This window comes from Antedon bifida, chromosome 10 (assembly GCF_963402885.1).
Source record: "Antedon bifida chromosome 10, ecAntBifi1.1, whole genome shotgun sequence".
In the NCBI taxonomy this organism is placed as follows: Eukaryota; Metazoa; Echinodermata; class Crinoidea; order Comatulida; family Antedonidae; genus Antedon; species Antedon bifida.
In genome coordinates this window covers 20,664,752-20,689,685 of record NC_136235.1, presented here as the reverse complement: position 1 = coordinate 20,689,685, position 24,934 = coordinate 20,664,752, and the positions used below count along the sequence as shown (strand labels likewise).

The following is a 24,934-nucleotide window of genomic DNA, read 5'->3' as shown; positions in this document are numbered from 1 at the left end:
AAGTGGGAACCACTCTTTAAAGAAAACTTTGGATACGGAAAACAGATCTGTACAACACGCTTGATTCAAGTTGGATGAAGGATCATTATCAACAAAAAGCGGGGAAGATGGTGGTGCCCTGATAATGTACCAATTATATTTAACGTTTTGTGTGTGTATATTGTACTGTGTATACCAGGAAGAGTGACATTATATACATTGTAGGTTCACTCTTCTCTGGTGTATACCAATAAACCTCATAGAATTACAGCACTTGTTATACTGGCAATTCAATTTATTAATTATACAGACATATACAAAATAATATTGGGGCGTTAGTAGGTCTACATTAGTACATTAGTAGGCCTACATGCAAATAAATGGCCATAATTAAATAAGCAAATCTATTGCTATTGTAAAATATTGAAATTATTTCATATGTTATGAATTAAAAATAGCATAGAAAAAATATAAAAATAAAATACAAAATAATGGTATTGACGAAAAAATGTCTTGAAAATGTTTGAACACAGACGACGTAGTTAATTTCGTCTAAGATATTTAATTGGTCAACATTTTAAGAAAATTTAGCAAAAACACCTCGTCTGTATTCTTCATTTTGTAGATGAGAAATTTTATTTCAAACAATTAATGGGGTTTGAATCACTCGTTTTATGTTTGCTATATTAAATTAATTAATAAATATAATCAAATTTTATACATCAAATCTCCCTTTGATAAATAATTATAATTTATTTTCTTTTTGCAAGTTTTCCCCCTAGACAAGATAATATATAGAAACACAAGGGACACACAAGCTATGGCTTTATAAGTCTCAACATCAAGTATAGTCAAGTATAATTATAATCAATAACAACGGATAATTATTATTACCTTAGTAGTAGCCTATGTAGATGCCTTTATAACACACAGTGTTTCTTGGGAGTGTCCCCCCCCCCCCCCCCCCAGTGACAGTAGTCATTGAATAGAACAAATTTAAAATTAATACTGTGTATACAGTACATATTGCTAAGCAATTCTGTCTTAATAATAATTATTAGCTTCATTATAATCGGCACAGTAATTGTTTTATAAAATGAAAGAATTAATTTACTTCATATATAAATTGGATACTTTCATACAATGTTACTATCATGCTTAAATATTCAGTGCAAGATTTAAGTTCATTGATTCTAAATGACATAATATTCTATCAGCTAAAATGTATTTTATATTATATTACAAATAACTACTTATTTTATACAAAGTTATTTCAAAGTCAATTGATAATAATCACATAATTAATAATTGATGGAATAAGAATAGTACTGGGTAGTAATAACTGTACAAAACATGTTTGCTAAGTACCACAATTCAGTAAGCATCCTATAATTTATACAGTCAACTCCCCAAACAAAACATTTTCTTCCCAAAACTACAATACATCTTTAAAAAGATGTATTGTCCCTAAAAAACATGAAAAATGAAGATTAATTAAATCAGGCTTTGAATAGGTTATTTTGTAGTTTTATAAAGTTAATCAATTCTGTAGAAAAAAAACACAGAAAAAAAAATGTTTTCACTTATAAAATTACAAAATAAATGGTTAAATTAAACCAAACATCCAGTAGCCAATTGACTATTGTTTGCTTTAAATTACAGTTTTTTCCAGGTAAATAATTTTTGTTTTGATCTATTTTTTGGTCAAAGTTATAACTATTATGCGACATTAAAATAGAATATTCAACAAAAAAAATGTAACAATTATTTTTTTCAGGGGACAATACATCTTAAACAGAAAGCATTATGAAATTTTCACAAATACATACATGTTGTGTCAGTCAGTCTAATGGTGCTTGCTTTGGTGTTAAAAGGTAATTATAATGCTGCCACAGAATAATCATGCAAAGGGCGTGTCTGTAGTTCATTTATACAATCTGAAAAATACAACAATTTGAAATCATTAAGTTTGTTTTATTATAAAAACATTTATTTATCAATTCATATAATAATTAAATGCAGTATGTAAAATATATAAAGAGGAAACAAACATTGAAAGGGAACATAACTATAGAATATCTTTTTACGTAAAATGTCTCTAGAAAAGAAAAACAAACAAAATAGGCCTACAATACAAGCCCTTCTTCTGGGCCCCAGACATATCATGTTATGGTGACTTTGTTGCTTTTAGGGTCCCAGGACATTTTTTATGTTGAATAAATAAATGAAAAAACAAACAAAACAGTGTCCTTAACTTACAGAGTAAGTGCTTTGTTATTTGGCAATAATATTTCAGTATATCACTGGGTGGTTTAGATTTAATGTTCTATGCCTAATGTGTTTATATATAATAAGGAAATAAACATTCAAAGGGAACATAACTATAGAATATCTTTTTATGTTAGTTCTTAAAAAATAAAAAGAAAAACACAATACGTCTACAATACAAGGTCAAACAAACAAAACAGTGTCCTTAACTTACAGAGTATCTGCTTTTTATTTGCCAATAATATTGTAGGTGTACTGTGATCATACAAAATTGCAAACACAACTTACCATACACCCACTTTTCGTCAACCGTTTTAAGGCTACCTCGTGATTGGGTTTTGCCGATTCCCAAGCGTGCATTTCGCGCACTGCTGCACACGTGACCTCCGCACCATTCCACAAGTTCTTGGATTCGGTCGGCTGAGGCAGTGGTGTCATCACTTATAAACATAGGACTGAACGATGAGAATAGATCTGCCTTGTATGCTCCGTCACTTGCGCAATGTTCCAGCCTTGAAAGCTGATCAATATATATATACAGTAATATAATTAAATTATATTATTTTATTGATTTAAATTAAATCAATAAATTAATATGGTACAGTTAACATAAATAAAACATCCCCACACCCAATAATCCATGTGTATTCTATAACTAATAAACTGCTTTTTATGGTTACCAATTTGATGACATAACTGACCTGAGCTGCTGGATATAGTTCATGCTGTTCAAATGGTTCTTCTGGTAACCATACACCTTCTTCCAGTGACTTTAATACCTGCAAAAAACAAATCAAAATATTGTACATAATAGAACAGTGGCGTTTGCACGATACTGGAATTACACAGATAAAACTCAATACTTACCCATTCAAGAGACAGCAACCAACAGCCTCTAGCAATCGCCGCAAGCACATTCAATGTTCTTCTTTCCCGGCCTAGGATCACATGAGTTGTGGATTCACAGACTGTGTCTACAATGTCAAAATCTCCTAGCTTTCGTATAATTGAAATCACAAGTCCTTGATTACTACAAAGCAGAGAAAAAGTGATTAATTAAGTGCATTATCAAAAAAATGTATAAAAACTTTTTTTTTAACTGTATATTAATGGGATTAGGGTATAATGTCAAGTGATTCGGAATATAATGATGGCCAATAGAAAACAAGGAATGGAAAAATAATTAATAATTAAAGACACTTTATTTTCATCAAGTGATACCTAATATCTTACAAAAGTAAATGATAATTATAGCTTTTAAAAAAATAATAAAAAAAGACTTTACCTTTGACTTAAACTTGTCATACAAAGTGTTCTCCTCGTCTGTCAATAGAATAATAATAGTACTAAGTATAATGCCTTACATTTTTCCAAATATTATAAGGTTCATTTATCATAAAGAGTTTCAAACATCACGTTTAGCCAGTCAAAACCTTTAATCAACTTTACCTTCCCTTTACTTGACCCTCGTATTTGTATTCGGCCAATGTTTTTTTTGCAATGTCTTTCTTCTGATGAAGAAATTGAGTCTGACGATGAAGAAGATCCAGAGGGCAGGCTTGTTGTTTTTTTGGTTTTCCGCTGCTTATTTCTTCTTTTAAAGTGGAACTCTTCCACACTGTTTCGTAAACTTTTTGCCGGTACAAACACAGTACCCTTCTTGGTTTCTGAAAATTAACAAATATCAGTAAGTCAGTATTATTTTGCAGATTTATATGATCACTAAATTATAAATGCATTCTCAAAGGAAGTTGATGTTTATGTGACAAAAAAATGTGATGTGCCCATATATGGACATGATGATGGGTCATATCATTACCATATTTGGGCATATCACTGCCATATTTTGACACATCACACTTTTTTGTCAAACTAGTTTGATAGTGTGGACAGAGCTTAAAACAATAACATATTTCCTCACCCTCTTTTAATGTTTTCTTTTTCTTCAAAAGTACACCACCATCTGCTTGTTCACAACTACTGTCTGCTGAAGATGTGGACGGTTCCATTAACTTTAGCGGGGGTGTTCCAAAATCATTTATTGCCAATAGCCTTCTTTTCTTTCTGGTTTTGTTGATTTCCTTTGATGAACTGCTACTAGAACTATCATCATCGAAAATGTTTGTCAATATTTTTTTTCCTTGTTTTGTTTTATTTCCAGAACGTTTTCTTTTTTTGTGTGATTTTGGTTCATTCATTTTTTTTTGAATGGCGTGTTTCTTACTAGGAGTGATATCATTATGAAAACTAGGATTTTCTGACACAACCACTCTCTTTAATTTTGATTTTGTAGAAACATTACTTGGAGTTTTATTATGATTCACCTTAGTAGAGTTATCCAGTTGTTTCATTTTGTTTTGTGATGTCGTTTCCGAGTCAAAATCAAACACTGAATCTGCACTATTTTTGCTGAACACTGGTGACAAATTCCTAGATGATTCTGAAGTGCGCCCTTTGTCGTTTGTAGGTTCCTCAAAAACGAGACGAGCTACTGGTTCCTTCATCACAGAACATCTTCTTGACGACCTCCTTGTGGCTTTTGTTTGGCTCAGTCCTGAACAAGAAGAACTCAAAGTTTTCCTTCGCTGGGAATTCAATTGAGATTTCCGTTTACCAGATTTCTTTAACTGCTCTGTCATATCAACTGTAGCACTATCAGTACCAGAAGTAGTTCTTTGTATTCCTACAGTCTTTGCTGGTGAGCTCCTTCCATAGTCACTGACATCGTCAGAGGATGCAGTGACGCTAAAGAGTCTCTTATGAAGTGGTATTGATCTTTCTCCATGTACTGGTGAGTCCGATATATCTAGGTAATTTATAATAACATATAATATAATAAATATTAGTTTTAGGCATACTGTATATAATTTGTTTTAAATGAAATGAATTGGCAGAGCCAACAAACTGGATATAAATAATGACCAGGAATCATGCTAATAATACATAATATTCATTTCTATTTTTAGCCCAAATTGACATTTTGGGACCAGCACAAGGGTCAAAAGGGTGGACAATACACCAAACAGGCCTATGTCTGCCTTAATCTTGTGAAACCCTTTTATTGTGATTGACTAGGATGACATTTTTCTACTAACCAAGGTAGGCTGTCGTAACACAGACCAAAATAAAGGTCAATTATAAATTATTACTAAAAAATGTGTTTAAATATGTTTAAATTTCAGGAAAAGTGCATAATGCAAGATTTTTTCCTTACCATCTGTTCCCGATTTCTTTGCCCTATCTAGAGCTTCTAGGGCACATCGCATGCTGTTAGGGGTGTCAGGTGTGGAGAGTTTAGGATGCATTGCCATCTAAATTTAATAGAAATTATTATTAAAATATTATATAATCCATTCAACAAAAGATCTGATCTCACAGTAGGAGTAGAATTAGGAAGCGTGTGGACAACACTATGGAAGGAATGTCAATTTTTAGGACCTGCCTGTCCCATCTAGCCCAATGTTTTTAATTCTCACTGCAATATCCTATAGATGGGATTCAATTTAAGTCATTGATACCATATGAATGAATATATTATAACATATGATAAAAATTAATTTAAAAAAAAACAAAACAAAAAACACTTACTGGACTAAATGGACTATGAGCAACAAACACATAAGGTCTGTGGATAATTTCTTAAAGAAAAGAAGAAAAAAGTTATATTATTTCTGGCTTAACAATAATATTATAAATCCAGTGTAGGATGTACCTAATAAATTCCATGTGAGCCTTTCAAAAATTTTTAATAAGATTTTAACTCAATTTGAATTAATAAAAATAACAATTCAAATTTATTTTCACAAGTAAATACAGAGATCTTTTCAAATGGAGGGGTATGTATTTATCAGATCAGCAAAAACGACATCATGGAGAGATTAATATTGATTACAAGTACAAATTAGCAATTATTATTACCTGCAGCTTCATCAGCTTTCCTTTTTTGCCTTTTTGCAAATTTTTCAGCACTCTTCTTAATATGATCTTCTATCAGTTTTGGCTGCATTGATTTCAATCGCTGGAATGAAAAGATAAATTATTTTGATCATGGAAAGAAATAATATAGTTTGACAAAAAAGTGTGATATGCCCAAATATGGTAGTGATATGCCCAAATATGGTAGTGATATGCACAAATATGATAGTAATATGAAATCATCGTGTCCATTTTTTGTGTTCGATAAATAAATAAATAAATTGAAACTTGAATCTACTGTATAAACATAAAGTTTGATAGTGTGGACAGAGCTTAAGACATGTGATAGTGTGGACAGAGCTTAAGACATGTGATAGTGTGGACAGAGCTTAAGACATGTGTAGTATAGATAGTGTGGACAGAGCTTAAGACATGTGTAGTATAGATAGATTATTGTCTTCAATGATTAATGATTACAAATTTCAATTAACTTAATTGATAATTATAGTATTAGAAACCTTTATTACTAAAATAAAAACTAATTACCTTAAGTCGTCCAATAATTGGTGATCCATCATCTCCTGTTTTGACTTGAAACAAGGATTCCGCAACATGTTGCTGATTTTGTCTGCAACTATTAACAAAAATTAAATTAATAAAAAAAAATATCAAAATAAAGTCAGTGGTATAACTAGAAAGTCATAATTATATTATAATACAAGTTTCACAAAAAGAAAATTATACTTGAAATTATTATTATTTATTCAGGCAAAAGATACATTTTACAAAATATAATACAAGTCAACAAACAAGATAGACGCAAGAAGAAAATATAAAATCATAATCACTAGCTGCCAGGAAAGCACAAAAGAAGTCTTAGCCATTGTCACCAATTAGGTGTGTACCTCTAACCAATGACTACTAAATAAGTATTAATACAAATTAATATAAATAACATAGATAATGACTAAAAGTTAAAATATTAATACATTAATGGCAGAGCTATAAATAAAATATGGGTCGCAGTTCACAGTGTTTTTAGGCATTATAAAAAGACATAACCAAACGAACCTGTCAACCCACAAAACAGATAAGATGTGTATTCCCCACTTGACAGCTCTTTCATATGTACTAGGCTTACCATCTTTCCATATTACATGCGTTACTTCCTTTGTCAATCTGTTTGAAATCTGAGACATCAAATATAAATAATCATCATTACACAGTAGAAACCCTTTCACCTATTAAGGGGACATCTTGGCCAATATGTTATAACATACATTGCCCTTTGTTCATGTCTCCGGAATGCATCTCTCTAATAGAGGTGTCCCCTGAATAGCAGTGCCACTAAGAGAGAGATTCAAGTGTTGATCTTAAGAATTAGGTGTTTTATAGAAATTGTATTGAAGACTGATGACTGGAAAATGATTAAATTAATTGGAAATGATAAGCAATGCCAAATTATTATTAGATAGATGAGAAGACAACCTTTTTCCATCACCCACATGCCAATGTTTGATATATTAAGAAGTGGTTTGTGCATTGGGGTTTGCGCAGCTATAGCAATACCCACAATGTTTGATTTCAATCTTCAATACAAGATACTCACATTAGCACCAAGAAGTTCAAGCTGCTTTGAGACTCCTTTCGATCGATTCTCAAATCCACATCGTACCTCCACATATGCTAAAACATCTTAAACAAAAAAAGGTTAAGGTTATATTTAGCTTTACAGTACATCAATTATTCAAGCAAGTTTTATCATCTATTCATGACCAAATGATAGTGTCAGTAGGCTAACTATAAGTTGGAAAAGTGTGTAGCAGGTTGTGCATGTGTTGGAACCAAAAACAAAACAAGTTACATTAAATGAATAACAATATAATTTAAATAATATATCATGGACACTGACAGTCAAGTAATAATGAAGGTTTAATATTGTGTCATTCATGAGAATATAAATTCCACTTTACAGCATGTTTTTAGGGGTTCAGGGACCTGAGACGATTCGGCCCGGGACTATTCGGCCCACTTTTGGTGGGACGATTCGGCCCACTTTTGGGCCGAAACATCCCACTTTGTGGGCCGAAACGTCTCACTTTAGACCAAATTCATATTCATTTTTTTTTTATTTATCAAGTTTTTAAAGGTGTTTAACAATCCGTATTTTATTGATATTGACAAAGTTGATATAATATATATAATAAATTACTAAAAAAACGTAATTTTATATTCAATTTATTACTTTGAAAACCTTGTTTATTTCGTGCATTCGCCAAGCGGCCAACAGAGGGCGTAACTTGTTTACATCGTTCGCGTGACTAAAAAATGATTATTTTCGACGACAATGTTTTCAAAATGTTTGCTTTATTGCATCTTTATCCCTAGTAGTGCTACCCCATAGTCTCTCTGAAAATAAAGTTTGGGGAGAAAAGCTTATTTTATGCTTATAAATGCATATCAAAGCCGATAAATGTAAGTGTGCCGAATCGTCTCAGGGCCGAATCGTCTCAGGGCCGAATCGTCCCAGGGCCGAATCGTCCCGGGCCGAATCGTCTCAGGGCCGAATCGTCCCGTTACCTTTTTAGGTTATTAATCAAGATGCTTCAATCTTACTGTAGTAGTAATAACCACTTTGACTTATTTGAGTATTAACACATAAAAGAACCTTAAACAAATTGATAGATGTTAATTTAAGTGTAAAATTATATGTGGAACAAACACAAATCATTTCATTTCCTTTATTGCATCAAGTAAACAATGATGAAGTTGACATAACTATTCATAAACATTTACAACAAAAACAATAAAGTTACCAAAGAAAACAAAAAGGAACAATAGGCCTACCGTTAAGCTACTGGGGTCTTAAAACATTATAAAAAAGAAAAAGGACAGGGAAATTATTATCTTATTATTATTGTACATAATATGAATAAGCACAGAAAAACAGAGAGGTGAAAACAAGGGAAGTAACTGAACAGATTTTACCTTTTAAAACTCTATCATCAACACTTTGAGTATCTGGTAGATAATTTTCTACATCTTCATCCATCACAAAATAAATAAATAAGTCAAATAATTGCTTTCTGTGTACTGTAGGTAGGCCTAGAAAAAAAAGAAAGTCTCCAGGTTAAAAATACTATACCTATTGGATTACATTTTATTCACCAAAAAATAGATGTAGGCTAGAGTAGTGGCCCATATATGACTAGTAGGCTAGACTAGTTCATCAAGCAATCCATCCATCCATTGTAATTGTTCACACAACAATAATTTATTTAAAAAGTAATCAATTCAATAATATTAATTATGCCTGCTATCGCTAGCCTACTACTCTAGATAGAACAAGGTAGGCCTCTCAGTCTCTAGTAGTAGTAGTAGGACTAGCCTCTAGTATTAGACTTAGGCCTATCTAGTAGAGGGCCTACTAGTAGTAGTAGAGGCCTACTACGGGAATCCGCCTACTACTATACTCCTAGGCTAGACTAGAGTACTATCTAGGCCCGCTAGGATAGGCCTATAGGCTATACAATAGCCTAGCACTGAGCAGGCTAGGCCTACTACTAGCCTAGAGTACTACTACGCCGCGCCTCTCCCCCCACCTAGCCTAGGCCCCTGGCGGCTTATATACAAGCAAGGCTAGCGTACAACCGTCAGGCCTAAATAGTACAATTGACTGTGTACCTTCTTATTGCAATTACTTCTTCCACCCAGTGGAGTGCTACACGTACGACTAGGCGAGGCCTATTTGATTAAATAAAGCGGTGTCCGTCCGTCCGTCACGAGCAGCTGCTCTCAGAACAAGTTCATACTTGCCTTTCGTAGCGGCCTAGCCTCTATCTCACACACTCTCTATACTTTTTAAAACTAGCCGCCAATAAATAGAGGGCGCAGTATACAAAAATAGCTAACACAACCAAAAAATGATCTTAAAAACAAATGTAGAAAGTGTAATTTAAAAGCAAAAATATATATAAATTTGACCGTTTATTTTGTCATTTTAAAAGTGAAATCATTATTTTTTTACAGAAGTGAATAAATTTATTAAAACTGCAAAATTCCTATATTCAAAGTTTTGTTTTTTCTACATTTTTGAAAATACATATTTACCATAATATTAAAATGGAATAATATTAATAACGTATAATTGATTTAATTTATTAATATGCAATGCTTTTTTTGGTCATCTTGATATGATTTATAATTAATTAATTTAAACAAATTATTGCCCATTTCATAGTGTAAGAGCTGCAGTAGTCCTAGGTATACAACCTATTCCTACAAAATTCAAATTTTCAATTACAGTATTTTGAAACAGAGGCCCTTAAAGTATCCTATCTACGGTATTTAGAAAGCACTTTACAGTAGTTGATTAGTGCAGTTAATTGAAGGACATCCTACTTTCCTTTTGGAATTGTTCTATTGTCCACACTCAGAATGTCATATAAAGCTTCTTCAACAACAAATTCATTGCAGTTTTACTGTGTGTTGTCCATGGTATACAGTATCCTTCAAACTTTGTATTGTGCTTTGCTTGGGCCAATTTGTAATTTCCTAATTATTTTCGGACATTGTACAATTTTATTTTTCTGTTTAATGCTGTAGTGTTGTCTACATGAATTCACTTATCTTTTATTGTGTTTTAGTACGCTTCATTTCTAGTGTAGGTTCAAGATAGCATGATAAATGCATTTTCAACATACACTAACAACAAAAAATACAAAGGCAACTTAACCATTAGTGTTATCAATCCAGTTTTTTAATTTACACTCTTAAGTCATCAACATTAAAGATACATTCTCAGGTAAATTCTAATTCTGCGAGTAAAGAAATACTAAATTGCCGTTAAATTCCAGATGAAACCAGTCATTATTCAAATTGTAACTTCCACACTAGGCAAATATAACCCAGTTGTGACAATAGATTTTTTCCAGTAGTAATAATATTTATTTCTATTTTCTGCATAATCTGTCATTATTCAATTATAGATGAACTAAAGCAATGCTGGATGATAAACCATAACATTATAACTCTGATTTGTTTATTTTCTGAAAGTTCATATTGATTTCATTCCGCGGACCACACATAAAAACAGCAAAAGAAGAGATTAGCGAAGAAAGATTCAATCGGTCAACTACTGTATAGGCTCTCGTTTCTTTAATTGGAACCAGTGACCACAATCGCACCTCTGGGGGTCACCGCTGTAAAGGTTAAACCAGTTAACGTGGGTCATTTCTTCCTCACCTGAAAAAAAATAAAATAAATAGTTGTTAATCATTCACCCTTACCATGTTCAAGTTAAATTTATTAACATTCATCAAATTTTCCAAAATAATTAAGTGTTGTTTTTACTTACAGATACAACCTACAACTCTTTTTTCAAAAACTGATGGAACTTCTATCGGAACATCTCTTGTTCCTGGCGCGCAGTGTTTCACTTGCAAATCAAAAGGATCCTGTCAAAAAAAAACATACATCATAATATTACACAACAATATTATTTAAATAGTGAGTTATAATGTTGCATTGCTTGGAGTCCAGCATATGATATGATACAATGGATGTGTTGACAGACTATAGAAAAAAAAAACCTGTTAAAATGGGTAAAGTTTTCATAAACATGGTAATTATCAACACCAACCATCATTAATCTTCATTGCAAGTACAATAGGCTTTAAATATAATTATAAGCAAACATGTGATGAGTAACACAATTGGATTTCTATTTTCCTTATTTCAAGCTACGCTCGTCTGTGGCTGGATATAAAAATCATGAAAAATGTGTGTAGTGTTAAGGTTGCAACCATTTACTACACTAATAATGCTTTCCAGATGAATGTACGCATTATAGTGTTTTCTTGCCACCTGACCAAATCTGTGCTTAACATCTAGTAGTAGCTATAAGCAGGGAGTTTAGGCAAAATAAAAAAAAACATGTTTAGCGTCCTGCCTTTTTCAAAAAAGGCGGAGGCCTCTTTTTTCCCTTCCCCAAAGATGTTTGTCATGTCATGCCATTAAAATCAGCAATCAGAACACGCTGTCCACAACAAGCGTTACACTGATTTTCCAGTCTGCGTGATGTACATGTATTTACATATACAGGGTTATTGTGAAAACGAAAAGTCCACGATGAGTCTATTGATGGAGAACGTAGGTAATTTTTTAAAGCATAAAACAATGTAAAAAAAAAGAGGCAGCGTCCAAAAAGGAACAGGGACGCTAAACATTATTTTTTTTTATTTTGCCTTAGCTTGACCAGTTATTATACACATCTTGATCTTGATTAAATAATTGATAAACTCCAACTGGAGTATCACTCAATGTGTGAGTAGAGGTTGAGGAGGGGAGAGCTAGTCATGAATTAGTTTGGAGAAGGTTTTAGTGATAGTGGTCATGTGATAATCATCATAACTTACAAGATTTCCTGCTCTTATTGCTTCAAGTTCTTTTTTTTCTAGACCTGTGGCATGCTCAAATGTTTCAGGAATTCCTATTTTTGAGAGAATAAAATAAATATTTGCAGGCATTGACATTTCAATTAATAATGTTTGTGTAGTACTAATAATAGTAGTAGTAAGTAGCATTCACAAAAAGAATAGAAAACTACGTTTTGCCATACTTTTCACAGTAATTTCTATCAATCATTAATTAAAAGTCAATATTTTAAATAAAAAATAAAAACATGATTTTTTGTTTGTCTTTCTTACAAATAAATGTAATTGTAGGCCTCAGTTCAGTCTAGCCTAAACACCTCAGTAGGTGCATAAATACTGTGTAGCGCCAAAAAACAATTCATTACAGCTAGGCCCTACAAGCAAATAGATAAATAGAGGCGGCACACTCCACGACAGACAGCCGAGCGTGCGATGCCTCCCCGGATAATAAAATAGTAGGCTGGCTGTGTAAGTATGTGTGTGGTGTGTGAAGAAGAACGGCGACACCGGTAAATGATTGAATGCAAAATAATGCCAACAAAACACAGAAAATAAATCAACAGTAATCACACAAACCTCCTCCCTCTTTTGCAGTTGCCATACATCGGACAACTGGCCTAGAAATAGCTTTTTTAATATTAAGAAAGGCTGCAGTTCTTAGAGCGAGAGACGCCATTTTGAGTTTATCAGATCATCTAGAGAGAGACTGGTTACCCACACTGCACTGCGCGATAATTCTACTTTTTAGAATCGACTTATGTCGCCACCTATAGTTTTGAAAAATTACATTTATAAAAAATGTCAAGTTAATATAGACTGTTTGAAATTAGAAAGTTTTATGACCTGAAACATCTAGGAGTACGTGTATATTTTGTGTCATACAGTTAGGCATACACCGTATAAACTGCAGGTCTATAGGGCCTACAAGGTAGCATATATTTACCATTTTGAGATATTACATCATTGGAATAAAATCGAGCATGTAGAACCGAACCGCGCACTTTTTAAAATGTTAAGTCTACTTTGTTTGATGTATCTTGTCTGATCAAGAACATTGAATATTCAGATTCTGCGTTTTGTTTAAATGAAGAATATTTAGATAATGTTGAAAACAACAAATCCATGCACGAAGAATTAGGCTTAGTACAAGCGTTGGACTGACAGCAAGTGGGTCTATCTTATAAGGTTCAAATCGAGTTAGTTGAGACGATTCGTGTTGGAATTGAAGCGAAAAGAAAATATCGATCACTGATATAGCTACACAGTATTAAATGAATACAACTGAAATCATTTTAATAAAGTTAAATAATTCACCATCTTATACATACTGTAACGCTTATTACTAAATATTCCGAAATTCCGCTATACGCCTAATTTCACAACTATAAAGAATTCTCTACATGTGGTGATCCATTTTAAATGTGAAAATGAATCAATTAAATGTGGAATAAAACAACGATTAATCAAATGAAGATGAAAGGTCGGTGACATAATTGAATTAATAAAATAATTACAGTGGGCGGCATTGAACTGGCACGGTTGTCAACAGCGTAAACATCGATTTCACAATAAAAATGATACGTTTTGCTGGTCATCTTGTGTATGATCAATATGACACCAATAAAGGTGGAAAAGTCAATCCATATAATTTTTTTTCATCTTCTATTAAATTTCTGCAAATCATACAATGGAGGTGCAATAGAATTAATTAATATTATAACTCCATGATCATACCGGCATAATAATGATATGAGGATATAAGATTTGTCAGCCTTGCCATGATAAAATGTGGATTAAATGGATAAGAGGCTAACAATCCTAAACCTATGTCTACACTATCAAACTTAATGTGACAACAAAAATGTGATGTGCCCATATATGAACATAATGATATCATATCAGTACCATATTTGGGCATATCACTACCATATTTGGGCACATCATACTTTTTTTTGTCCAAACATAGTTTGATAGTGTAGACAGAGCTTAACAATTTGCAGCAGTAGGTAGGTCACACTCGCCGGCTCCACGTAAATGATAAAGATAAAACTTAGTGGGTTGAGGGCCGCAAAAGTCGCCACTGTCTTTCAAAATCTTGTATCCCCTACTAATAATAAGTGCAGGCGGTGTGAATAATTGTAATTATATAACAGGTACTTTCTCGGTTGCATGGACGCATTAAATGCATTGTTACAAATGTCTTCTGTTTCAATAATTAATCTCTAAAATTAAATTCCATGGTCTAACACTTATATCAATATTATCTATAATCTAATTCGATAAATTATCTCGATTTACCACACAAAGTGTGACTGATTCCCTGTCAGGTATCTGGTAATAATTACTTTCAGCGCAGTTGTTGCAATGGTTACGGTACAAGGGTGTCGATTGAAAATGGTCAACACAGATAGAGAAGTTTGGAAACACAAATGTGCTCATATGGCGGGATGTAAGATTTTTCTTTTTACAGTAGTACCGGTATTAAATGTATTTTGTATTATTAATAATACTCTTCTTGTAAATTACCTTGATGAATACCCGTATCGTACAAAATACCCTATTCAATCTAAAAAGTCTAAAATGTTATTAGAAAAAAGTGAAAAGCTTTTATTAAAGAATATGGTCTTACCTTTTAACGAATCACCGACGGTACAACCTCTAAAGCGTGGTTCCCACTAGCGACGCAACACAAGGACGTAACGCAACGCAAGTGAATTGACCAATCACAAGCGATGGCTTATTCGCTTGTGATTGCTAACTGTCTATAACTTCGCTTGTCATTGGTTAAAACGTTTGCGTTGCGTTTACGTCCTTGCGTTACGTTCTAGTGGGAACCAAGCTTCAACGCTCCCATTAAAGGCTACCTTCCAACACGAATTATTAGCAAATATGATGTTTTTCTTTTGGTTAATAACATTCTTTGTTTACTCATTTTGTTGCGCAGATATGTTTTACGAAAATCTACTGATAATATTGTTGACGATTACAGGCTTAACAAGTGGCAAGTATTGGCAGGCTACAAATGCTATACAATTTGTATTACTTTACTTTTAAAGTTTACTATAATTTATTTTGCATGTTTTTTTTTCATTTAGCTTTTTAAATTACAGTTGGGTTAAATTATGTTTACTGTTCAATGTTTCAGGTAATTCGTGTGGCGGAACATACAGTGGCGTTGGAGGAAAGATTACTTCCCCAAATTACCCATCTGATTACGATGATCACCAAGAGTGTGAATGGACCATTACGGTAAGCATTAAATACTCACTTAAGCTGGTTCCCACTAGCGACGCAACGCAAGGCGTAACGCAACGTAAGTGATTTGACCAATCACAAGCGATGGATTATTTGAACAGTGGCTTGTCATTGGTCAACTCGCTTGCTTTGCGCGTACGTCCTTGCGTTGCGTCTCTAGTGGGAACTAAGCTTTAAGAAGAGATCTCAAAATTCTAAGACTAGAGCACATAATACAAATAATATCTGCTCAATAATTGTATTCTAAAAATGTTATCAATTAATGGGTTTGTTCAATCATAGTCAGTACTTTCTACTGACTATGGTTCAATGTGTCACGGAGAAACATTAGTATATTATAGGTCTCCGGATTAGAAATCAACGAATAACACAGTCTTGTATCTAATACTGTAATACATAACACAGGAGATGTGGAGATGGGACCCAGGAAGATATGACGCGGAAGCAAAATAAACCGACTGTCTCTAAATCTCTGTCTACACTTTCAAACCTTATGTGACAACAAAATGTGATGTGCCCATGGATGATGCTATATACCACTACCATATTTGAGAATATCACTATCATATTTGGGCACATCACACTGGTTTGATAGTTTAGACAGAGTTTAAAAAGTTCTTCAAACGTTATTGGTAAATTACTATAATATTATATTACTGTATAATTTCAAAATATTTTCAGGAATATTTATTCAGTTGGTTATGATCCGTATTATAGTTATAAATTGCGCAAACTAAAATACAGTTAAAAATGAGTAATCATTAACGTCGTATTCCTTATTCAGAAAAGTATACATTTTATTTTCTTACAGGTTCCCGATAATCACAGGGTTGTAATTAGATTCGATGACTTTGAGCTCGAATCTCAAAGTTCGTGTAACTATGACTACCTCGCGATTGATCTAGAAGGAGACGGAGTGGATAACCAAGATATAAGGTAATCATTATTATTTTATTTTTTCTGCATTATCAAACAACAGTGAAGTAACATCGAAGATGATGAAGAACTTGAAAGAAACAATCTTTTTTTTTATTTATTTTTATTTAATACTTCTATAACAATACAATACATTAATGTCAAAAGTAACATAAAACCCCTCCCCCAAATAACAAAATATATAATAATAAATCAAAACAAATAAAACCACTCTGTTAATTCAAACTTAATATGATTACTAATCAAGATTTAAAAATTTCCATTTTTTTGTTCCATGAGTCAATCTTATTATTCTTAAAGCAGTATGTTGTTCGATCAATTTTTCGAATTTTAGAACATTTTTTAAGTTTATAATCTTGATTAAAGTTAGTTAAGCCTAATAATAATGATTAAAACATCATTAAACCACCTGCGATAAAGGCCTGTTATACGAACGATATCGATAAATTGAAACATATAAACTTTCGTACAGAAAACTAAAATAAATTAGACCAGTTTTGATTCTATAACTATTTACCGTCGATTGTTATCGTACTAGTATAAACAGACATTTAGATAGTAAATAAAGTACAAAATTAGCATGTTGTCATGTGAATTATCTTAGAATCAACATTCTTATTTAGCCAACTGATAAACCACTTTTAAATTAAATAATAAACCGACATTTAAAATATTTTGCCATATTTTCTTCTTTACTCGCGTATTATATTAACGTTACAGGTTTTGTGGTACTGGTGCATATCCATTAGTATCGGAAGGAAGCACTGTGAATTTGGAGTTTGATACCGATCATTCAATAACGGAGAGGGGATTTGACATAGCATGGACAGCAGTGGCAAATGGTATTGGTTGGAAATTATTAAAATATTATTCTCATCTACACTGGATGGAGGACTATACATTTATTAATCTTTAATTTCACTTAGCTTCCTATTTCTATTGCTAATCGTACGGAATTAGCTCAATATAATTCTTTTCTTGAACAGGTCTAATTTATTTAGGATGTTTTAGAGACGCGTCGTCTAGAGCAATGTCTGATGCAAGTACAAGTGATAATGACATGACAATAGAGTTTTGCATCCAGTATTGCAATGATCTAGGACACTCGTACAGTGGTCTACAGAATGGTGGATCTTGTTTTTGTGGTGATGAGACGTTTGGTGAGAAAGGACAAAAACCAGAAAGTAACTGTAATATGCCATGCAGTGGTAACGCACAGCAAATATGCGGCGGAAGTTGGAGAAATGCTGTGTATTATTCTGGTAGGTTAAACAAAATATTTCCAGAAGCGTTTGATTTACGGACTTATCCACTACGGTACGGTTAAGCCTATCACAAATCGAATCAAAAAGATTAGATTAAATAAAGACTACATTCTGATACTGTTTAAATATGTTATATGAATTGTATGCTTATTTTGTATCAGGTATAGGGAGCAATCAAGAGACTACCAACGTTATAACGACGCCCGAGCCTACTACCGAAGTTGAAACGACGCCCGAAGCTACTACCGAAGTTGAAACGACGCCCGAACCTACTACCGAAGTTGAAACGACGCCCGAACCTACTACCGAAGTTGAGACGTGTAAACATTGATAATAAATATTTATATTTAATTATATTATAATAACTGTATTATGTTCTAATACATGAATGTTCTCCTTAGATTGTACGTACCAGCCGGAATTCTAGACACCATTGTTTGCCTTTCATAGGCGATATCTTTCTGTACGACTTGTAAACCAATGCAGTAGGCCCTATTGCTCTTCAGATTTCCTTAAAATGGCAGAAGGATGTTATCATCGCGCCTGCGCATTAAACATTACCAATATTAAGAAAGGGCGTACAATATGTAGCACTATGAAATAATATATATATAATACTTGCACTGATGAAGGGCTAGTGTTTTACTTTATCGTTTTGATTTAGCCTTTTGCTTATTTTATTTTGTATCTCCATCTTGAGATCCAGCCACTGATACCCACAGCATTGTAATGTTTTTCAGTAATTTGATTATAATAATTATGATATATAATATTAAAATAATTTTACTTACAGATGTTTGTGAGGACATATTGGGTGCTGTAAATGGCAGTATGCATATTCCAGACAATAGATTCTCAGCATCATCCCAACACGGTGGTGATCAGAATGGTGCACATAGAGCACGTCTGAACACACAGTTACAAGCAGATGGTAAAGGAGGCTGGAGAGCAGCCACTGATGACAACATGCAATGGGTCCAAGTTGATCTCTGTTATCTAACAAACGTATCGGGAATTATTACACAAGGTCGAGATAGTAATTATAACCTGGTTGTATATGTTTCAAAATATAAAGTCCTCTACAGCACAGATGGGATTAACTTTGTAACAATACCTGGAATGAATGATACAGACAGGGTAGGTTAAAGTCGACGAGTTTATGGCAAATAAAAGCATTAGTAAAGGGCCTTTCACACCTGTTCCGGCACGGTTCCGGAACCGAGCCGGAACAGGTGTGAAAGACCCTTTACTCATCAAACCCAATTTAAAAACAACACATTGAAAATTGATATTGTAAGTACAGATTTGTAGATCTCAATTTAAAAACATTATCTTTATATCCTAAATTGACCATACATCACGTTTGACCATGCAATTACCGTTCAAATCCTGTAAACTATAACATATAGCACAGTATATCTTAACGTTAATGTAGGCTATGTTAAGTGACATTATACCATGTATCTGCTACATATTCAAAGCTCTTTATATTACCTCTTAAACTAGCTAGATCTACGCTTGTAAACACAGAATAACTTTACTTATTTATACAGGAGTTTATTGGAAACAACGACAGGAACACTGAAGTGGTCAACATGTTTGATGATCTAATCGAGGCTCAGTTCATCCGTGTGAACCCAATTGAGTGGTCTGGAAAAGTGTCGATGCGATTCGCAGTTCTTGGTTGTCTGGTCAACACTTCATGTCCAGGTAAGGTAAACTTAACGTACTTAACCGGTTCTCCGACTGTATCTCCAATACTACAATATTTGCACAGTATCATAGGAATGATTTTAATACAATATCTTTATTGGCATCAATCGAAATTTGTAGGTTATGGGTTAGGTATGATACTAGGAGATACATACATTCATTCAATCTTTTATTTCGGAATCTCTAGTCCATAATAGAAAGTAAAATAACGTTTAAATTAACAAAAACATAAAATGCACTGACTAATTACTGAAACACATGGGATGCTGTATTGCCAATCTTCCTATGATATTGCAGATATCGAGATACAGTACTGAGAGTCGTGTGAAGTGCTTACGGACCAGTCGACGTTGTAACCGATTGATTTGGAGTTTAACGTTTGTCATTTTTATAATGTTCGTTCACACATATATAATATTTGTTTCTGTACAACTATCAGCTTATATATAAATGTTATCTTTTGTGATTTATGTTTTCGGTCAACCCCAAAATATTATTTTTGATATTATAGAAATAACCTACTTTTGCAAATGTATAATGAAGAAAAATGAACATTATTTCAACTGTAATGTTTTGAAATGTAGCTTTGGTTAGTAGTATCATGATGTATAATATAAGCATAGTGTATGCTTATTTAATTAACATTAATTTATATTCATGTGATTTTATTGTAAGAACATTTGGAATGTATTGTTGTAGAAGACAAAACGTGAGTATCAACGGATTAAGAGTTAAAACCACAACACCGCGGTCTATCCTTTATTGTAAGGAATTCAATGATTTCCACACAACATGCTCACTGCACTCAGTGAGACCAAAGATCTTGCGATTCTTAAGCTTTCTCTGCATATATCAAACTTTCTGTGACAAAAAAGTGTGATGTGCCCATATGGACATGATGATGTCATATAAATGTTATTTTGAATTGAATATCACTACCATAAGCATATCACTACCATATTTGGGCACATCACACTTTTGTAAAACAAGTTTGATAGTGTAGATAGAGCTTAAGAATTTATAGGCCTTCAAATAAAGACTGTTTTCCTGTCGACGTTATTCGCGCTATCGTCGTTGATCGTGAACAGTTCAACGACGATCGTTTGAAAACGATCAAGTTGAAATGATAACGATAGCGAGTACCTTTTCCTGTAAATCGTTAACATTTCAATGTTTACGCATAAGATTGCCAATTATTGTTAGCGATAGCATCGAATAACGTCGACAGGAAAACAGGCTTAAAGGGTGTTTCACGCCTGTTCCGGCACGGTTCCGGTCCGGCGCCGGAAAATCCAATCGAACGTCAATGTTTCGTTTTCACGTGGCTACGCGCATATCGATTGGCGCATAGCCGCGTGGAGCGAAACATTGATGTTCGATTCGCCGGACCGGAACCGTGCCGGAACAGGTGTGAAAGACCCTTAAGAGAAGGAATGACTTCACATTTTCCGATGCCTTTCTTTAACACGTATATGTTTGTTTTCAGGATGTTGTTTGCCTAATCCTCAACGTAGTATCGTCATGCAGCTTTAGTTGAACCACTTACAATCATTGTTACAGCTATAATTATATTACTTAAAATGATCGACAATGTAACACTGCATTGTAATGTAAAATGTTAATATAAATAGTGTATATTTATTGTATTTTTTCGTAATTTATGAACCTATTAAAAAATAGAATGTTATTATACGTGCCTGTTTTTCAATTCTATATAGATAATTTTGAGTCCATAATTGATTTACGGTCAATTCTTGACAAAAGCAGACAGTCTATGACGTCAGGCGGTAACGTGAAAGAAAAAGTTTAATCAACTTGTCATGTTGGTTGGCAAGCAAAACAATATTGATGATCTAAATATAATATCTGGAATATCAATATAACTTGATTTTCAAAATATTGATTATTGATATCAAGACTCCTCAGTATATATAGATACTTTAGCACCATTGACTGAATATACAGAAACTGTTATGTCCAAACTTAAGCTTTATCTACACTATCAAACTTTATGCGACAAAAAATGTGATGTGCACATATGGACATGGTGATGTCATATCACTACCAGCCACATTTTGGCATATCACTACCATATATGGGCACATCACACACTTTTTTTGTTAAACTAGTTTGAGTGTAGCCAGAGGTTTAGTAAGGAGGTGTATCCATGAAGGGGTAATTTGATCCATTTATAATGTTAACATTTTCAACAAACAAATGTTGGAAAACACTAATAAAAGGTCAATGACATTTAAATAATATTAAGGCCTGATTAGAGCGAAACCTCGATTTCTTATCAAAATGGATGTTTATGTTTTGTTCATGATGAGTAGATGAATATTAGGCTACCACATCATTAGGGCCTATGCATAATCGTACTCAGAGAGGTTCAGCGAACCAAAAGACCAACAGGAAGACCGAAAACAACATGGATGGCATGATACCAACAGGAAGACCGAAAACAACATGGATGGCATGATACCAACAGGGAGACCAAAAACAACATGGATGGCATGATACCAACAGGAAGACCGAAAACAACATGGATGGCAAAGACCAACAGGAAGACCGAAAACAACATGGATGGCATGATACCAACAGGAAGACCGAAAACAACATGGATGGCAAAGACCAACAGGAAGACCGAAAACAACATGGATGGCATGATACCAACAGGAAGACCGAAAACAACATGGATGGCAAAGACCAACAGGAAGACCGACAACAACATGGATGGCATGATACCAACAGGAAGACCGAAAACAACATGGATGGCATGATACCAACAGGAAGACCGAAAACAACATGGATGGCAAAGACCAACAGGAAGACCGAAAACAACATGGATGGCATGATACCAACAGGAAGACCGAAAACAACATGGATGGCATGATACCAACAGGAAGACCGAAAACAACATGGATGGCAAAGACCAACAGGAAGACCGAAAACAACATGGATGGCATGATACCAACAGGAAGACCGAAAACAACATGGATGGCATGATACCAACAGGAAGACCGAAAACAACATGGATGGCATGATACCAACAGGAAGACCGAAAACAACATGGATGGCAAAGACCAACAGGAAGACCGAAAACAACATGGATGGCATGATACCAACAGGAAGACCAAAAACAACATGGATGGCATGATACCAACAGGAAGACCGAAAACAACATGGATGGCATGATACCAACAGGAAGACCAAAAACAACATGGATGGCATGATACCAACAGGAAGACCGAAAACAACATGGATGGCATGATACCAACAGGAAGACCGAAAACAACATGGATGGCATGATACCAACAGGAAGACCAAAAACAACATGGATGGCAAAGACCAACAGGAAGACCGAAAACAACATGGATGGCATGATACCAACAGGAAGACCGAAAACAACATGGATGGCATGATACCAACAGGAAGACCGAAAACAACATGGATGGCAAAGACCAACAGGAAGACCGAAAACAACATGGATGGCATGATACCAACAGGAAGACCGAAAACAACATGGATGGCATGATACCAACAGGAAGACCGAAAACAACATGGATGGCATGATACCAACAGGAAGACCGAAAACAACATGGATGGCAAACATCAAAAAGACTACCGCACTTTTCACATGCGGACCAACCTATGCACGGCGAACACGAGTCTAACGAAGACGGCGTTTAAGATGGTGACTATGCATAATGTGTAGTATAGTTGTTTCACGGTTTAATGAAAACATATCATTAAAACAATTAATAATCTTGTATTTCAATAGTCAAATAAAAAAGCCCATGTTTAACAACCCTATAACTATACACTATTTATCAATATTTACACATCATAATATGTTATGCTAAATCAATAAAAACACTCGATACACTATACTCCTGCCTCGTTGCCAAGATTATCATTCAATGCTTCCAAGGCAGTTACTATACTGGAAGGATTGTCAAAGTGTTGAAAATGATGCCAGATAGAAAATCTCGCAGACACAATGTGACCGAATGTAAGCAATATTTTCTTTTCTTTTTAAATCGATAATGAATGGGTGTAGTTGTAGTTACCAGTCATGGGTTAAAACCTGGATTTTTTCGCAAGACAAAAAAAAACTCCACTCCCAAAGATTGATTATGTAGAGCATCGTGCGTATGTTTTATACTATAAAAGAGTGAATTATTCTCTTATTGGCAATTTGCTTTAACATATAAAAACAAACAAACAAAACACAGGTCTCTTCTTTTTCCATATACATATAAAAAAAACAGAAACGTCGGTACCTACAGAAATTTCTGGCACCTCTGTTTCACAGATTTTTTCATGTAAATTTACTGATTTTTTTTACAGTGTTAAAACCGATAATTAAAGTGTTGACTGCTCAAACTGCAGCTAATGACAAAGATGTTTTTTTTTTAGTTTGGTGTAATTTATTTGTGTAACTGTTGGAACTTGCCAATTTAATTCTTTTCTTATTCACAGATGTGTTTTATATATTCTTACTAATGTTATTATCTAATGAAGGCGCAGTAAGTGGTAAGTAAATCAATGTGAGCACAATTTACACAATCTACAACATATTAATCATTCTTTTGAATATATATTGTTTTATGTTGATTATAATAATTACATTATCAATGTTTTAGGCAATTCGTGTGATGGAACATTGGAGCTGAACGAGATTGTTTCAACAAATTAGCCATTTATGACGTTCATTATTATACTATATTTTAACTGCTGTTTCTTCATAACCAACAGCCATTAGTTAGTTGATATAATCCAGCTTAGTGACAGATGGAATATCATTTTAATTAATACTTTTATTTCAACTTAAATACGTTCTAACCTACGCGATTGCTCTCTTGTCGTCCTAGATGACAGGGGCTGCTCAAGCACATCACAAGATGACAGTTTTGTTACTTTTGATTTTCCGAAACTCCCCTGTTATACTTATGTTTTTTTGTTATGTAGAAAGATTGAAAATAAATAAATAAATAATCATGTATGTTATTTTAATGAAAATACTTAAATTTAATAGGTATCAGTTATTTAGGATGTTTTAAAGACGATTCGTCTAGAGCAATGTCTGCCGCAAAAACAGAAAACAATGGCATGACAATAGAGTTTTGCATCCAGTATTGCAATGGTCTAGGACACTTGTACAGCGGA

General features: G+C 33.6%; 3 protein-coding genes across 4 annotated transcripts; 1 reads left to right on the top strand and 2 right to left on the bottom strand.

Moving 5' to 3' along the window:
• Positions 1-1,499: 1,499 nt before the first annotated feature.
• On the bottom strand, positions 1,500-9,249 carry LOC144854764 (microcephalin-like). 2 transcript variants are annotated; one of them, XM_078712733.1, is made up of 14 exons: positions 9,151-9,249; positions 7,772-7,857; positions 7,234-7,352; positions 6,709-6,796; positions 6,166-6,265; positions 5,836-5,885; positions 5,462-5,558; positions 4,169-5,053; positions 3,697-3,914; positions 3,533-3,570; positions 3,115-3,277; positions 2,949-3,026; positions 2,536-2,767; positions 1,500-1,916 (listed from the first exon to the last, which is right to left on the bottom strand). In XM_078712733.1, the coding sequence occupies exons 1-14, from the start codon at positions 9,212-9,214 to the stop codon at positions 1,858-1,860; spliced, it is 2,277 nt and encodes a 758-aa protein (XP_078568859.1). In that variant the 5' UTR covers positions 9,215-9,249; the 3' UTR covers positions 1,500-1,857. The 2 variants fall into 2 exon arrangements, with proteins under 2 accessions (XP_078568859.1, XP_078568858.1); XM_078712732.1 differs by having other exon boundaries at positions 1,501-1,916; positions 3,533-3,565; positions 3,692-3,914.
• Positions 9,250-10,899: 1,650 nt separating this feature from the next.
• LOC144854792 (cytochrome c oxidase subunit 5B, mitochondrial-like) lies at positions 10,900-13,328 on the bottom strand. The gene is made up of 4 exons (XM_078712777.1): positions 13,173-13,328; positions 12,579-12,652; positions 11,519-11,618; positions 10,900-11,406 (listed from the first exon to the last, which is right to left on the bottom strand). The coding sequence occupies exons 1-4, from the start codon at positions 13,270-13,272 to the stop codon at positions 11,297-11,299; spliced, it is 384 nt and encodes a 127-aa protein (XP_078568903.1). The 5' UTR covers positions 13,273-13,328; the 3' UTR covers positions 10,900-11,296.
• Positions 13,329-14,972: 1,644 nt separating this feature from the next.
• Positions 14,973-19,959, top strand: LOC144853536 (discoidin, CUB and LCCL domain-containing protein 2-like). Its single transcript, XM_078711231.1, has 9 exons — positions 14,973-15,045; positions 15,541-15,597; positions 15,742-15,845; positions 16,663-16,787; positions 17,508-17,629; positions 17,789-18,049; positions 18,214-18,372; positions 18,846-19,189; positions 19,606-19,959. Exons 1-9 carry the CDS (start codon positions 14,991-14,993, stop codon positions 19,957-19,959), a joined length of 1,581 nt encoding a protein of 526 aa, XP_078567357.1. The 5' UTR covers positions 14,973-14,990.
• Positions 19,960-24,934: the final 4,975 nt, after the last annotated feature.

Bases quoted from the DNA above. Each gene is read 5' to 3' on its own strand.
- LOC144854792 (XM_078712777.1), bottom strand. From the start codon at position 13,272: ATGGCGTCTCTCGCTCTAAGAACTGCAGCCTTTCTTAATATTAAAAAA. The intron at 12,653-13,172 runs GTTTGTGTGATT...TCTCAAAAATAG, and splicing joins AACTGCAAAAGAGGGAGGAG to GAATTCCTGAAACATTTGAG. The intron at 11,407-11,518 runs GTAAGTAAAAAC...ATTTTTTTTCAG, and splicing joins AAGAGTTGTAGGTTGTATCT to GTGAGGAAGAAATGACCCAC.
- LOC144853536 (XM_078711231.1), top strand. From the start codon at position 14,991: ATGGTCAACACAGATAGAGAAGTTTGGAAACACAAATGTGCTCATATG. The intron at 15,846-16,662 runs GTAAGCATTAAA...ATTTTCTTACAG, and splicing joins AGTGTGAATGGACCATTACG to GTTCCCGATAATCACAGGGT. The intron at 16,788-17,507 runs GTAATCATTATT...TTAACGTTACAG, and splicing joins GTGGATAACCAAGATATAAG to GTTTTGTGGTACTGGTGCAT.
- LOC144854764 (XM_078712733.1), bottom strand. From the start codon at position 9,214: ATGGATGAAGATGTAGAAAATTATCTACCAGATACTCAAAGTGTTGAT. The intron at 7,858-9,150 runs GTAAAATCTGTT...TTTTTGTTTAAG, and splicing joins TGATGATAGAGTTTTAAAAG to ATGTTTTAGCATATGTGGAG. The intron at 5,559-5,835 runs GTAAGTGTTTTT...TATTAAATTTAG, and splicing joins CTCATAGTCCATTTAGTCCA to ATGGCAATGCATCCTAAACT.